Consider the following 17,237-nt stretch of genomic DNA (forward strand, 5'->3'; position numbering starts at 1 on the left):
AAATCTGTCATATTTCACAATGTCTGAAATACGTATTCCATTCTAATTTATCATTTTTTATCAATAAATTAAAAAATTATTCACTATTTCCCGCGATGTTATTGAAAATAAGATTCTCGGACACACATTTCGACAACGGGTCCGCATCGAACATGTCAAAGAGCAAAAAAAAGACTATTTTAAGCAAATCTTTAAATATATTATACAAAGTGATAAATAAAATCAACAAAAATATATCTAAAAGTAATCAAACTTACATCTAAGTTATTATTTCCATCGTTTCGTGCGATCGCGTGTAATGTAAGTCAAATGACATCTCGGCTTTCGTCGCCTTGAATTCTCGGCTCGGACACAACGTTTAATGCAAAAATATATGCATGAAAAATCTTTGTCACAGCTCGTAACCTAGCACGATACATTCGCGAAGTTCCATATTTTTAATATATATCGTGATTTCCTGCTTAAAACGTTCAGAATAACACGATTTAACAAAAAATCTTTCGCTAACTTCTGAAATTTATCAAACACGAGCTTTGTATCACAGCTTGATTGGCTGCCTGAGGTCACGTGCTCAAAATTGACCAATCACGAAACTTGTAGCAGATTTCGGCAAGAAAGCGTCATTAGAAACAAATTTTAATCCAATGAAATCGCTTGTTATAACTACGGGGAAAAAACAGGCGATGTTACGAAAGCGCGATTACGAAATGAATGACCGCCGTGTTGTGACAGCAACTACATGTGTGTGACAGTTTAGCCTTAAATTGGATTGCCCACTAATTAAGAATATAAACTTCACTTGTGGTTCTCTTTTATTGCATGCATGCGCTTCTAAGATCAAAGGATGTATAGTGTGAAAAGTTAACTAGTTGAACAATCGTATTTCCGGGACTTGCCGCGGATGTTTTCAAACAGATTATTAGAACTCCATTCAGCGATAAACGGTTGATTATGCAATGAGAAGCGTTATGTGCAAATGAACAACGAACAACAATACAATTATGTCTGTGTAAAACTCTCAGTAATAAAAGTGTACATAAATTTTGGGAGCCATGCGTTACCGCGCGTAGTAACCGAGGTAGCGCTTTATCGAAGAGCGCAATAGCGAGCGATCACTGTACCTAATATTTCTCAAGGTCCTAACTCCCAAACAAATTGACTTCTTCACAATATTAGGAAACATCAACAATAAACAGACATTCACATCCTGTGATCACAGCCTACAGCTTAGATACCAGTTTGACCTGGTGAGAGTCAGTTTGTGTCTTGCTAAGCATGACCGCCATCTTGATGACCTTGATCAGCTGGTCAAGGACATGGAAAGGCACAGTTTTGTTGACTGGCAGGTACACAACATGGTCAATGAGATACTTGGCCTCGTGAGGGTAGCGCTGGTTCACAGATGCAGCAGGATGCATTGTAGAGTTGCCGTTTTCAGGTTCGATAATGTTGAGCTGTGTTGCACCGCGGTAGGCATCGACACCAAATGCATTTAGTTGTTCCACAAAATTGTCAGGATTGTCCTGAAATTACAACATGGATATCAAAGTGTATGCTCCATGGCTTTAAACTGTCACTAACCTTGTCTGAAAGAAGCATGTCAAAAGTTGAGTGATACACTGCTATTTACAATTATTTAGCAACTTCGCCGTTAACCCTCCGACCAAGTGACTATTCATCTACTATTGTTATCAATGTCATGAGCATTTCTAAGGAAAGTTTCCCCATGTCAAACCCTTCATTAAAAAACAGTTGTAAAGCCATAAAAAATATTCCTTTGTCAGTTGTTTTGGGTTACAAAAAATCCTATTTGACTATTGTGCACCACTCTCATACCTACCACAAGTATAGGAAACAGCCAATAGTTGTTGTGTTCAAGGCCTGCCCCAACAATCTCAATGTCCTCGGGCAGACGGTGCTGTACATACTCCCCCTTGAGGCGCCGTGTACAAAACTCTGCCATGGAGAAGTTAGACTGTCTCTCCAGCATCATGTCCAATAACGCTGTGGAGGGGCGGTGCCGAATCTTGGCCATCATATCCTCTGGAAACCCTCGCAGCATCTTGATCACCTTCTTCTTGTGATCTATTCCCAGACTTCGAGATGCGAAAACAAGAGGTTTGATAATACTTGGACAGTTAAGAAATATGTAAACCAAGGAATACTTGAGAATCTTCTTGAGATACTCTCCATTGGTTCGAGTTGGGTAGGAGTTGTGGAGGTCTAACATTTTCTGGTAAACATCCTGATCTCTCACTTTAGCTATGCCTCCTCCGAATGAGGTATAGAACTTGATGACGCCAAAGCTGAATAGTGAGATGTCACTTTCAGGGTGTCCAATATGACTGAAGCCGCAAAATGCTTCTGCACAATCTTCTACCACATAAAGTTTATGTTTCTTGGCAAAATGTATGATTGGTTCCATGTCAAACATCTTGCCATACAAGTGAGAAACCAAAATGGCCACAGTTTTGTCTGTCAGTAGATCTGTCATCCTTTCCGTTTTGGGAGCAACATCTTCGATGTTTACATCTAGTGGCACAATCTTTAATCCATGTTCCCGTAAAATATAAGCCATTGATGGAATGTTGATAGCAGACATTATGATCTCCGACTGTGGTGGAAAATTCATAACTGTGAGGAAAAGGTCAAAGCCACTTCTGACAGAGAGACATGGTATCACTGGGTTTGGGTTTGTGTGGGATGTCCATAGATTTTGTAACTCTCTTATCAAACCATTTCTGTCCTTGTCAAAGCTCATACATTTTGATACAGCAGAAGTCAAGTCCTTTGCATCACAATCTGAAAAAAAGTTGTATGAAAAAGAACAATGATAATAAAAGATTTACAACTGAGAATTTTAACATGTCGACTAAAACACCGAACTCTTTCAATGAACAGGTAAATTCGTTACAGTTTTCTAGTTTTTTAGTTTCATTTAGTCATTTTAGTGATCAGGTGATTGATTGAATACAACTTGGACATACAGAATCAAATGACAAAAAAGTATATTTCCAGATTTCTCTTCTTGCCCTGGATGCCCGAATGTTGGGTCTCAATACATGGCCCAAATGTACAATATCATTTTCTTATGTCATACACATAACATCATTGCTGCTACGGCGTTATCATGATCATGTCATGACATCATGCTATGGCATCTTGTCATGACATCATCCTTGCTACAGCATCATGATCATGTCATGACATCATTCCTACTGTAGCATCTTGTCATGACATCATCCTTGCTACAGCATCATGATCATGTCATGACATCATTCCCACTGTAGCATCTTGTCATGACATCATCCTTGCTACAGCATCATGATCATGTCATGACATCATTCCTGCTACAGCATCATCATGTCATGACATGATTCCCACTGTAGCATCTTATCATGACATCATTCCTGCTACAGCATCATGATCATGTCATGACATCATTACCACTGTAGCATCTTGTCATGACATCATCCTTGCTACAGCATCATGATCATGTCATGACATCATTCCCACTGTAGCATCTTGTCATGACATCATCCTTGCTACAGCATCATGATCATGTCATGACATCATTCCCACTGTAGCAGCTTGTCATGACATCATCCTTGCTACAGCATCATGATCATCTCATGACATCATTCCCACTGTAGCATCTTGTCATGACATCATCCTTGCTACAGCATCATGATCATGTCATGACATCATTCCTGCTACAGCATCATCGTGTCATGAAATGATTCCCACTGTAGCATCTTGTCATGACATCATTCCTGCTACAGCATCACCATCATCATGTTATGACATCATTCACACTGTAGCATCTTGTCATGACATCATTCCCACTGTAGCATCTTGTCATGACATCATTCCTGCTACAGCATCACCATCATCATGTTATGGCATCATTCGCGCTGTAGCATCTTGTCATAACATCATTCCTGCTACAGCATCACCATCATCATGTTATGACATCATTCGCGCTGTAGCATCTTGTCATCACATCATTCCTGCTACAGCATCACCATCATCATGTTATGACATCATTCACGCTGTAGCATCTTGTCATGACATCATTCCCACTGTAGCATCTTGTCATGACACCATTCTTGCTACAGCATCACCATCATCATGTTATGGCATCATTCGCGCTGTAGCATCTTGTCATGACATCATTCCCACTGTAGCATCTTGTCATGACACCATTCTTGCTACAGCATCACCATCATCATGTCATGACATCATTCCTGCTTCAGTATCATGCTCACTACATTGTCAGATAGTCCTGAGACTTCTCCAGAGCACATACAGGGGTTCAAATCAGATACACATCACATTTTGGTCATTTCCTTTTTACTTTCCATCTTTATACAATACATAAACAGTGGATGTTTGTGCATAACCAAACTGAGATCAGACAAGAAGGTAAACAAGACATACCAATATACACACACGTGTATGGCAATATGGAGGAGTACGCCATCATTACTTCGGCCTATCTGCACAACACCTACAAAAGAAAGTGAACATTACCTTCATGCAAGTATATCCACATACATGACATATGCAGCATATGTCATACAAACATAACCTGATACATTTTTAGGATTATTATTTCAAGAATCCTTTTCCAAAATGGAACAAGTTACAAACAATTATGAAAATCACTCTTCTGTGGTATAGACTTGCCAATGCATCTGGTGAAGATGCTCATTCACAATACATATCATCTATGAGTAGGATAAAGTAATCCCTGCACCCCCTTTGCAGCAACATGCCACGGTGTGCTGCTATCACGTGTACCTATTACTGGTAGTATTACATATTTCTGGCACACAGCTGTCATCACTAAACCTGTTGCTGATAATCCATACTGCCCATCATGCTTCATTACCACCATAGTGCATTCTGAGTAGTCAGGCAGGAATACCATTGCTCTAATATGTGAATTTGTGTTAAAACCAAATAAACTCTTTCTCTGTATCAAACATGTCAAAGAAAAGAAAATGAATATCAAATCTAGACCCGACATGAAGAAATATCTTGTTTCAGTTCCTACCTTTAACAAGACAGCTTGACAACTTGGTGTATGTGTCCAGGTGGCTGGTCTGAGCTGGTGTGACAAGGGGCCTCTAACAAGTGCTTGTTACTTCACATGTGGGTGGGGTTGTCTCATCCTGAAAATAATTGTTTTATTGATGGCATGAATAACACATCAAGGTTTGACATGTGTTGTTTGTCCCGGTAACAAGCAGGACGAGTGTCACAGATCAACCTATAGTCACAGCAAACACTTTCTGGACAACTTCAAACCATCAGTTTTAAGAACAATGACCTGTAGTTTAAACAAGGCACAAGTTTGAAAGGGATTCACAGACAAGACCAATGGCCCTAGAAAGATCTACCACTATTTGCTGAATCGAATACAGCTAAGTGATCACATGTTCATCAGAATTGGCTGTCAGATTAAACTTACAACTAAAACAACTGTATAAGAAGATGTAGGTTTCTTCTTGCTCAGGTAATTATCATATACATAACTGCTGTGACGCAGGCAAGTTGTAATAGACTTCACATCCTATACTTAGTATCTGACTGCCCATATTGATGCAAGGATAAATATTGAGGCCATCATTGTCACACATCTTCAACCACACAATCTACATACAATCTCAATCTTTGTCACACATCTTCATCCACACAATCTCCATCTTTGTCACACATCTTCATCCACACAATCTACATACAATCTCCATCTTTGTCACACATCTTCATTCAAACAATCTCCATCTTTGTCACACATCTTCGTCCACACAATCTACATACAATCTCCATCTTTGTCACACATCTTCGTCCACACAATCTACATACAATCTCCATCTTTGTCACACATCTTCATCCACACAATCTCCATCTTTGTCACACATCTTCATTCACACAATCTCCATCTTTGTCACACATCTTCAACCACACAATCTACATACAATCTCCATCTTTGTCACACATCTTCATCCACACAATCTACATACAATCTCCATCTTTGTCACACATCTTCATTCAAACAATCTCCATCTTTGTCACACATCTTCGTCCACACAATCTACATGTATACAATCTCCATCTTTGTCACACATCTTCGTCCACACAATCTACATACAATCTCCATCTTTGTCACACATCTTCATTCACACAATCTCCATCTTTGTCACACATCTTCATTCACACAATCTCCATCTTTGTCACACATCTTCGTCAACACAATCTACATACAATCTCCATCTTTGTCACACATCTTCATTCACACAATCTCCATCTTTGTCACACATCTTCATTCACACAATCTCCATCTTTGTCACACATCTTCAACCACACAATCTACATACAATCTCCATCTTTGTCACACATCTTCATTCACACAATCTCCATCTTTGTCACACATCTTCAACCACACAATCTCCATCTTTGTCACACATCTTCAACCACACAATCTACATACAATCTCCATCTTTGTCACACATCTTCATCCACACAATCTATATACAATCTCCATCTTTGTCACATATCTTCATTCACACAATCTCCATCTTTGTCACACATCTTCGTCCACACAATCTACATACAATCTCCTTCTTTGTCACACATCTTCATTCACACAATCTCCATCTTTGTCACACATCTTCGTCCACACAATCTACATACAATCTCCATCTTTGTCACACATCTTCATTCACACAATCTCCATCTTTGTCACACATCTTCATTCACACAATCTCCATCTTTGTCACACATCTTCAACCACACAATCTACATACAATCTCCATCTTTGTCACACATCTTCATTCACACAATCTCCATCTTTGTCACACATCTTCAACCACACAATCTACATACAATCTCCATCTTTGTCACACATCTTCATCCACACAATCTATATACAATCTCCATCTTTGGCACATATCTTCATTCACACAATCTCCATCTTTGTCACACATCTTCGTCCACACAATCTACATACAATCTCCATCTTTGTCACACATCTTCATCCAGACAATCTCCATCTTTGTCACACATCTTCATTCACACAATCTCCATCTTTGTCACACATCTTCATCCACACAATTTCCATCTTTGTCACACATCTTCATCCACACAATCTACATACAATCTCCATCTCTGTCACACATCTTCATCCACACAATCTCCATCTTTGTCACACATCTTCATCCACACAATCTACATACCATCTCCATCTCTGTCACACATCTTCATCCACACAATCTCCATCTTTGTCACACATCTTCATCCACACAATCTCCATCTGTCTCACATCTTCATCCACACAATCTCCATCTCTGTCTCACATCTTCATCCACACATTCTCCATCTTTGTCACACATCTTCATCCACACAATCTACATACAATCTCCATCTTTGTCACACATCTTCATCCACACAATCTCCATCTTTGTCACACATCTTCATCCACACAATTTCCATCTTTGTCACACATCTTCATCCAGACAATCTATATACAATCTCCATCTTTGTCACACATCTTCATCCAGACAATCTGCATCTTTGTCACACATCTTCATCCACACAATCTCCTTCTTTGTCACACATCTTCATCCACACAATCTCCATACAATCTCCATCTTTGTCACACATCTTCATCCACACAATCTCCATCTTTGTCACACATCTTCATTCACACAATTTCCATCTTTGTCACACATCTTCATCCATACAATCTCCATCTTTGTCACACATCTTCATCCACACAATCTCCATCTTTGTCACACATCTTCATCCACACAATCTACACATAATGCCATGAATATTAGCACTTGTGTATCCAGGCCTGTATATAATGTCTAGTGGAAAGAGATCATTGTAAGTGCCAGCCAATGAGTGAGGTGTTTGGTAGTGACCTTGTCAGCTTATAATTAAATTTAGAAATACCTTCCCTTAGTTCATGTTGTTGTTGTTTTCAACACTGGGATATACCCGGTACTACATCATTTACAGAGATGTGAAATCTCTGCAGAAACGCGGAAAATCACATTTTTTAAAACAGTAGTCCTCGGAATAAATCATCTTCCTTGTAAATATATAATCAAACAATTAAAAAAGAAATTCTCTGAAAAATATTATCGTGTTTCTGGCCAACCATCACGAATTGTCCTGTTTTCGATCAGAGGTTACTGCATCATATATGCCTTTACTATTATTCATTACACAAACATTTTCTATCACAAATACTTGCCCTATAACACAGGGTGTGGCATCACACAGAAATTGTAAATACTCAGAAGATGGCTTGTTCTTAAGATAAAGTTGTCTTTTAGGCCATAAGTGAATGAGATGTTTTACAGTTGTTCGTGTAATTAGCGAGAAAACTATGAATGTTTCTTCAGCGTTCAAAAACCAATAACACTGGGATATATGTTGTAGTAATGTCTTATGTTTGCAATGTTGTTTTTTTTTTTTTCGAGGTTAGTATAAAGTAAGTTTTTTTCAATATGGTTCAACATGGGTAAAGAGTCAGACATTGCACGCTTGTGACAGCTGTCCTTGTGTCTGGGGGACGGGGGTTGAAGTTTATGGCAGTATTGCTCCAAGACAAGGCAGGTAGCCGGGTGTGCGGAAGCTATGCCTGATTTTTAAAAAAATACTGATTCAACTTCGAAATTTTACTACATCCGCCATCTTTGTTTATTTGACTTGACTGTTGGCATAGACTTATTACATTTCTTGGTTTGAAGGTTGTCCAAATTGAATGAAATTGCTTAAAATCCAACCAAATGTTTAAAACAATTCTGGGGGCGCATGCCCTTAGACCCCCCTAGAGTTTTCCTCTTTTTGGGGCAAAACCTGCTCAAATCCCTGCATTTAAGAACATTTGGTAGAGAGCTGACGTATCATAGAGTCTGTTATGTACTCAACAACAAAAGTTCTTGTGACCATGGTGACACAATTATTTTAGTGTATTTTTCAAACAAGTAAAGTTTGGTTTTCAATATTGTAGTACATGTATTGAATCAAGTCACAAAAACGCAACTGCTATAGAAAATACCTATACAAACTTATCCTGTTTAGTTGGCTTCATGTCCCATTGGCTTCCACCTTTATGTTCTCTGTCCATCATGTTGTGCCAGTATTATCCTTCTGTTGTCATTACTTACTCAAGTTACCCACTCATGTATGTAATTGTTACTGTTAATCATCTGCTGTTAATCCTCCACCTACCATATATATTCTGTACTATGTTCCTCATTCAGTCTTGCTTGACAACGGTATAAGGATCTATACCGAACCGTCGCCTTTACAGCATTAAAGAATGGAAGAAAGTAGGTAGTTTTATGTTCGAATGAGTGAGTGAGTGAGTGAGTATGGTTTTACGCCGCTTTTAGCAATATTCCAGCAATATCACGGCGGGGGACACCAGATATGGGCTTCACACATTGTACCCATGTCAGGAATCGAACCCGGGTCTTCGGCGCGATGAGCGAAGGCTTTAACCACTGGGGGGGGGGGGGGGGGCGGTCGGGTAGCCTAGTGGTTAAAGCGTTCGCTCGTCACACCGAAGACCCGGGTTCGATTCCCGAAATGGGTACAATGTGTGAAGCCCATTTCTGGTGTCCCCCGCCGTGATATTGCTGGAATATTGCTAAAAGCGGCGTAAAACTATACTCAATCAATTGAACCACGAGGCTACCCGACTGCCCCTTTATGTTCGAATGAGCTACTTCATTAGAGGGCATTATATTTTTTGAAAATCAAATTCCATTTATTCACGATCGTTAATCCCAAACTGTATCACATACCGCTGGGAACCTTTGTGGAAGGGGACATGGCTACGTTCCGCAGAGCTATCCTACATCAGCATAGAAATGAATACACGTCTCCTAATGTAGGCTTCAAACATAGTCGGTTAAATATGTATCATAACCATTTTCTGTGACACATGTTTAACTTAAAACATATTTCATTTACATGAAAAGGATTGGGCACAAATTGTCGCAAGTTTGATCACCCTCTCCCACAGATTTACACATATGATCAGTTACAATTGATACACTAAATGACAGAAAGGAAATGAGAGAAATAGAGTAACAAATGTACATGATATGTACATTAACATTTGCTTGCAGAAAGTTACTAGCGTCAACATGGTCAAGTCAATATTAACATCGAATGTATATTTCACAATTAACAATGATGAGTGTATCAATTCGTTTCTAGCCAGTTTAAAACATGGACATTCAATGAAAAATATGTAACGTTTCACATGGGCTGGCACATCAGTAGTTGGATCCTCGTTTGAACCTCATATGTAATTTACTATCACATGTCTTAATTTTGTAGGTATAATGCTAATTTATATGAGAATTATGGTGGAACTGTATATTTAAATGTTATTAAACTGGATTTAAATGGAGAGAAGGTTTCAATATTCCTTTGTTGAATGAGTAATGTATCCAAAATGTAATAGAGCAATGTTGTAACGAGGATTCAGAAAACGCTGTACGTAATAAAGGCATGGTTATATTATGAGCAATGCGAAGGTTGTATGTTATGTTTGATCCGACAGAGTGAGGTACGACGTCTTTAAGATATGAATGTGTCATAGTGTTATGTATTTTATAAAATAAACACAATCTATGATTTCTCCTACGCTCCGATAAGGGTTCCAAGGAGGTTTCCAAATACATATATTTTAACAGAAGTATAGCGTGGTAAACCAATGATAATTCTTGCTGCTTCCAATAACACCAAATGGTAACAGACGAATGCAGTCAGAGACCATCCTCAGAGGGGCAGGCCACGCGTAACCAATAATCGACAAGACAACTAGATTCAAACATCACACCTACGAAATCGTTTCTAGCCAGCAACAGTGACTGCAAGAACCATCCCTGGCTTTCGACGAATATCTTCACAAACCATACGCCGTCGCCTCAGACGTGCAGGGATTGTCGCCAAAAGACCCGCCAGGCGTCCCATTTTGACCGGAAACCACTGTCAAGCACGTCTACAGAGGTGCAGACAGCGTCTACGCTGGACGGACATGCAGCGGGGACAAGTTCTATTCACTGACGAGTCTTGTTTTCACCTCAGCCACAGAAGATCGGTTCGGGGGCGGCAGCGTCATGCTATGGGGAGGGATTACAGCAAGACAGAGGACCCGTTTGAAAGTGGTAGAGGGAAATCTCAATGGACTGCGCTACCACGACGAGATCATCGGCCCTGTTGTTCTACTGTTTTTGCGTCGTCATGGCCCAAGCATTACCTTTCAACATGACAACGCCCGGCCTCATATTGCTCGACGTTGTTCAGGATTCTCTTCAACAAAACAACTTGAATGTCATCCCCTGGCCGCCCCCCCCCCCCTGATCTCTCACCAAATCGAGCACATGTGGGATGAGATGGATCGGCGCCTTTGACGTCAACCACGTGTTCCACAGACACTCCAGGAACTTCGAAACATGCTCCAGCAGATATGGACAGATTACCACAGGACTTTGTGCGAGGCCTGGTCAATTCCATGAGATGAAGATAAAGATGTGTTGCTTGCATCGCAACCAGAGGTGGACACACACGCTATTGATTTGTAAATTGACATTTTGGCATGTTCATGTTTTTTATGAAATCACGCGTTTTCTGAAGTCAGTATGGCAAATTAAACCATTTGGAACACTTACAGGAGTCTTTTATCTGTTGTGTGATATGATCCTATTTCGTTTTAGATCATAGATTAATATCTGGTTCGTTTCTGGACGAGTTACGATTTTAATCTATGATCTAAAACGAAATAGGATCATATCACATGTTGCAAACCGAAATTGTTTCAGATTTGGTAAAAAACATAACTTTGCATTAAATCTTATTCAACGTCAAAGGAACTTTTGTTGTTCAGTATACATTGCTGTTGCCACATAATCCTGCCAATGTATTGCCTCTTGTGATTGTAAGCCTAATCCGGTGTCTTTCAACATGACTTGGAGAAGGCTACTGGTAAAGAGACAACATGGTCGGTATTGAGTTAAGAGTGGAGCCATCCCTCTAAAATAAAAAAAATGAAGAAACAGCTTTAATACTGACAGTGTAGTGCCTTGTCCAAGAATGGTATGATCAGAATTTGAGAAATCTGTTTAAGTGAGAAAAGGTGTGCTGACATAGTTGTGTGTTTTCTTTTTTACATCTAACAATAATTAGGAGGAAATTACCGTGTGCTCATCTGCATATATCTTGTTATTAGCAAAGGTATAGTCTTGCTATGTTTAAAAAAGGTATAACATTGCTCAAACAAGACGCAAATGCGTAGTGGTCCCTTTATCATGTTTATACCTAAAAACTGGCAGTTTTGCATCAAACATAATCAACTCCCAATACTAAACCATTATACTCGCAGTTGTGCCATGGACTGTACAACTTGAATCCCTTGATAATAATGTGTATTCGAATTTTGTTAATTACATAATTCAGTTGTCAATACAATGGATGCATTTAACACATTGTGACAATGCTGACAATATCATCAGGCATGATCATCAACAAAAACTTTTTGTATGCAAAATAATAACAGGCATGCATAATGCAGTACCCAAGTAAACACTACTTAAGATTGTTTGGCACAGACTCTTATTCCCTTAAAGTGAAAAATCTGTGTGATGGAGTTTACAATTTAAGCAATGCCATTGTGCAACTAACAACAATTAAACTATAGAAAGTAAGGCACCTAAGTCTAGAAATGGCAGTGCCCCCATGTTCCTCTGTCAATAGGCAGTAGTATGTGTGACATCAGTGATAGGGCTTGAATGCATCCAAATTTTTGGACTTGAGTACCCGAGGGGTCAAACTCAACTTGCACTCCAGTACCCAACATGGGACATCATCATCCTTGTCACATTAGTACAAAAGTGGTACATTATGCAGAGCTCCAGATAAGCTGCGTATCTGCGTAAAATACGCATCAGAAATGCAGAAATACTCAGTAAAATAAAAATCCAAGCGTATCAAATACGCAACAAACATTACAGATACACTACAAAAATATAACTTGTGCGTATCATCAAAATATTGTGAAATAACCCTGCGTATTCGATTAGCAAATCAGCAACTTATTTTGAAATTATAAACGGGCATTCCGTCAACCTTGCCAAACTCCTAGATGACAGTTATCATGATCATTTGCCATCACACTTTCTTGTGGAAGTATCGTGGTATTTTTGAGTCCTACACAGCTCTCGAACCCACACGACACCAGTTTGCAGGGACTAGATGATTAGTGTTTTTAAATATTTAACTTAAATACCCACATATGTAAAAACTAGTGGGTAACAGAAATTTGAATACCCAGATAGAATTACTGATACCCAACAACTTTAAAATGCATGGGTAAAATACCCACAACACCAAAAGCTTATCTGGAGCTCTGATTATGGCTACTGCATACTAACGTGTATTGGCTCGAAAAGAAATGTTTTTTCTGTAGAATCAGGTCGGCCTAACTATGAGTCATACTTTCTTGGTAGTATTATTCTGGTTTAGTATAGCCTGAACACACACTTAGAGAGATCGGTAAAGTGCAGTGCAGTCCGGAAGTGATCGGCAGCAACACCATTTGCACTCTTGATGAATAAAGATTAATGATATGTGTTCCACACGATACTGGCACCATACAAAATAGTTACATAAAATAATTAAAATACCGCTTTTTCATATGATGAAATGCAACATATCTGTGATAGTGAAATGACTGTTAGATGTCAAGGTTTAATATCTAATATTTGTGGTTCCCTAAAACACTTTTCTGTTACAAAAATCACTTGACGAATGATTAAATACCATGTCATTCATGCATACCCGCGAGTTCGATATCTGAAGACTGGAGCCATTTTCGGTTCACTCCTCACTACTTGGTATCTTGTTGATTACTGAATGGCATCGGAATCACTCGTAAGTGTCCGTAGACTAAAGTCACAAGACACCATGCCTACCTGTAACCTTCTTGAGTGTCCGTCATCTATTCGACACTTTTTGTTCAGTTTTGTAACGGCGTAGGCATGACTAGTTAAATTTGCACTTAGTTTCACAGTGTGGACGTAGCTCAGTCAGTTAGGTGTCAGGTTAACAATTCAAAGGGCACATGTTTGCATCTGCCAGATTCTCACAAAAACTGGCTGCTTGTCTTTGAGACGTGATCTATGGTGGAGATCGTCCTCCGGGAAGTTGTGGTACTGTTCTTAAGGTGCTCCTAGTTTTCAAAATCAATCTATGATACCTGTAATGTTTCTGTTAATGCTTACACACTAAAATTACATGTTCTTTTGACACTCCGTAAATTTACTGATAACTTATAAAATAAATACTTAGTTGTTGACATACATGTGCATTTTTCAATTGTGGATTGTGTCACAAACGCACATAACATAACTTCCTTCTTTATGTGATTGATCCACATATGCCATAAAAGGAATTAGGTTACTACAACTAACTACAAATTCATTCACAAATTTGCACCTCTGCTCACCATAGCCTGAGATCGTTGTGATCAAAGCAATCGTTGTCTACGATGATCAAAGGTGCTGTAACATTATTTACATTTCCTTACAACTGCAGTAGCATTAACATGATTAAGATTGCTTTGGAAACAGGTGAAGGATGAATTTCGAATTTAGAGGATTTCTGGGAGAACCACTAATACTGCCAGCAGTATGTCATTAGCTGCAAATTTAGCTGGGTATTCCCAGGTGCGTTGCTTTGCCCACACCCTCCAGCTTGTTGTCCAGGATGGTCTGAACAGCAGACTGGACCTGGGGACACACACTTTTACCAAACTTTGCACAGAATCGTTCATAAAATACAGTTGGTTGTTTATATTTGTATTTAGTGTTAGAATAAAGTCTTTCTTAATACATTGCCAAATCTGATAAATATTTGATCAACAGTTTTGAAATTATGTAAACATAACGGGACATGAGAATGCTCAAATCTGATAATGACTCTATTTTATGGTCTCTGGACTCAGTAATCTTGCACAACACGCAATCTTTCGTGAAAGAGCCATTAGAGCATTTCACATACACCACAGTGTCATGTAACTAATAAAAATAACAAACAAATTCGCAGACGAGTTTTTGCGAGTTTGTTAATTATTACTATTAGCCTAGTTAGATCTTGCCCTACATCGCACTGCCTACACAAACATCTATTCAGCTGAACACTGGAAATGACTGTTTCCCTTATAATGGTTACAATGTATCCTTTTCTAGTCACATACTTCTCATTTCTTACCTGATTGATCGAATGTCCTTCCAATTCAGCCCGTGACAGTAATAACGTGTTGCATACTTTGAACAAGACGCCAACGGCGAAGCCCACATTCGTGAAGTATTTCCTCATAGTACTGGGCTTCCCTTCAGGTAAGCCAGGCCCCGTCTCTAATATCACAATATAGGCGCAAGTTGACGACGCGCATAGGGAGCCGGGAACCAGCTTAGGTATCCAGCGTGATCCAAGCTCCTCACAGCGATATTCCCAGCGCGTGACACCTTCGTTAACAAGCTCCTCACAGCGATAGCCCGTTCGCGAAGCTCTCTAATACTACCGAGGGTTTAACAAAGGTGTCACGCGCTGGGAAGGAGCTTGCTTCGTTACACTCTCGTTAGACTGGTTCCCGTTCGTTCCCGCGACGTACCTTTGATTGGAAAGCGGAGCAAGAGCATCGACACAAAGCGGAGGATCAGGGAACAAGTCTACACTCTCGGCTGTGGAGTTCCATTTGGCCGGCAGCCAGTCAGCATAGCACAGGCCACAGTCTATTCAAGATATTGAATATGCTTTTCATCCGTTTCATGTTTGACAAGTCTACACATTTTCATAAACAAATATCAAAGAATGGTTACGGTTCATTAAGAAAATATCCTAATACGTGAAAATACATTAGTTTTTGCGTAGTTATCCTTTGTTTACATAGGTTGTACGGCTCCACGTGCTGTCATCGAAGCCCAACGGAGAGCTAGCGACACGGTCACTTTGATGTATAAATATATATTGTCATGAAACTATTATCATGAAAACACTTGCATTAGTCCGTTCTATACTGATTTCTGAAAAAGCGCGTTTGTTTACAAACAAGAGAAAAGTCCGGTCACGTGATATGCAAATTAGCCTGTGGCAGTGGTGTTCACACTCCGTCGCAGTGGTGACTCAGCATAACACCACTGCCACAGGCTAATTTGCATATCACGTGACCGGACTTTTCTCTTGTTTGTAAACAAACGCGCTTTTTCAGAAATCAGTATAGAACGGACTAATGCAAGTATTTGGGGGCGCTTTACATATTGTTTTGCATAACTATATAGATATGCTACTACAACTGCGACAGTGAGTTGCATGACAATATATATTTATGCATCAAAGTGACCGTGTCGCTAGCTCTCCGTTGGGCTTCGATGACAGCACGTGGAGCCGTACAACCAATGTAAACATAGGATAACTACGCGAAAACAAGTAGATTTTTACGTATTTGCATACTTTCTCAATGAAAGTTAACCATTCTTTGACATTTGTTTATGAAAATGTGTAGACTTGTCAAACATGAAACGGATGAAAATCATATGCAATATCTTGAATGGACTGTGAAAGATGTGACGAATCGTCACATGGCGCTGGCCTGTGGCAGAGGTACTATGCTAGCTGGCTGCCGGCCGCATGGAACTCTGGGTAGGAGAGTGAGTGGTGTTATGTAAGCTGGTTCCCGGCTCCCTATGCGCGTCGTCAACTTGCGCCAAGCTAGGAGCCGGTACAGGCCAAAATTAAAAACACTCAGCGTGTTTATTTGACGTCACATCCGGTGATTTTCAAAAATGGCTACGCTAATGCTGATACAGGGGAGGGACGCACCTGTCAAAAGCGTGTCATCTTGCGTTTGCTGTGGTAAACCAAAATCTGATGGCGGGCAATTTTATAGGGTGGAATATAGACCAACAATATCAACCGACATCAGTCTCGCTAATCTTTAGGAGCGCTACGGCGGATTAAAAGTGGTTCATGGGTTAAATTCTAAGTGAAGACAGAAAATATAAAACAAATTGTTATTCTGAAATTCGATGATTTTGTTTGCGTTTGTATATTCCCAAAAACCTAAAACAATTAGATCATGCACTCTAAATGGTTAAAAGAGCTGCAAAGTTATTATTGTTGACATATATATTTACAAGAAGTCACTT

General features: G+C 39.5%; 1 protein-coding gene across 1 annotated transcript; it reads right to left on the reverse strand.

The window, feature by feature from the left end:
* Positions 1-994: 994 nt before the first annotated feature.
* Positions 995-15,433, reverse strand: LOC124123563. Its single transcript, XM_046486760.2, has 5 exons — positions 15,301-15,433; positions 5,060-5,177; positions 4,441-4,510; positions 1,841-2,802; positions 995-1,523 (listed from the first exon to the last, which is right to left on the reverse strand). The coding sequence occupies exons 3-5, from the start codon at positions 4,484-4,486 to the stop codon at positions 1,221-1,223; spliced, it is 1,311 nt and encodes a 436-aa protein (XP_046342716.1). The 5' UTR covers positions 4,487-4,510; positions 5,060-5,177; positions 15,301-15,433; the 3' UTR covers positions 995-1,220.
* Between the last annotated feature and the right edge of the window lie 1,804 nt (positions 15,434-17,237).

This window comes from Haliotis rufescens, unplaced genomic scaffold (genome assembly GCF_023055435.1).
Source record: "Haliotis rufescens isolate VD_foot unplaced genomic scaffold, xgHalRufe1.0.p SCAF_4, whole genome shotgun sequence".
In the NCBI taxonomy this organism is placed as follows: domain Eukaryota; kingdom Metazoa; phylum Mollusca; class Gastropoda; order Lepetellida; family Haliotidae; genus Haliotis; species Haliotis rufescens.

What these genes read in the sequence shown, in the direction of transcription:
- LOC124123563 (XM_046486760.2), bottom strand. Translation starts at nt 4,486, where the DNA reads ATGATGGCGTACTCCTCCATATTGCCATACACGTGTGTGTATATTG. An exon ending in ATACACGTGTGTGTATATTG is followed by an intron (nt 2,803 to 4,440) that starts GTATGTCTTGTT and finishes ACTTTTTTTCAG; the next exon opens with ATTGTGATGCAAAGGACTTG. An exon ending in GGCTGTTTCCTATACTTGTG is followed by an intron (nt 1,524 to 1,840) that starts GTAGGTATGAGA and finishes TTGTAATTTCAG; the next exon opens with GACAATCCTGACAATTTTGT.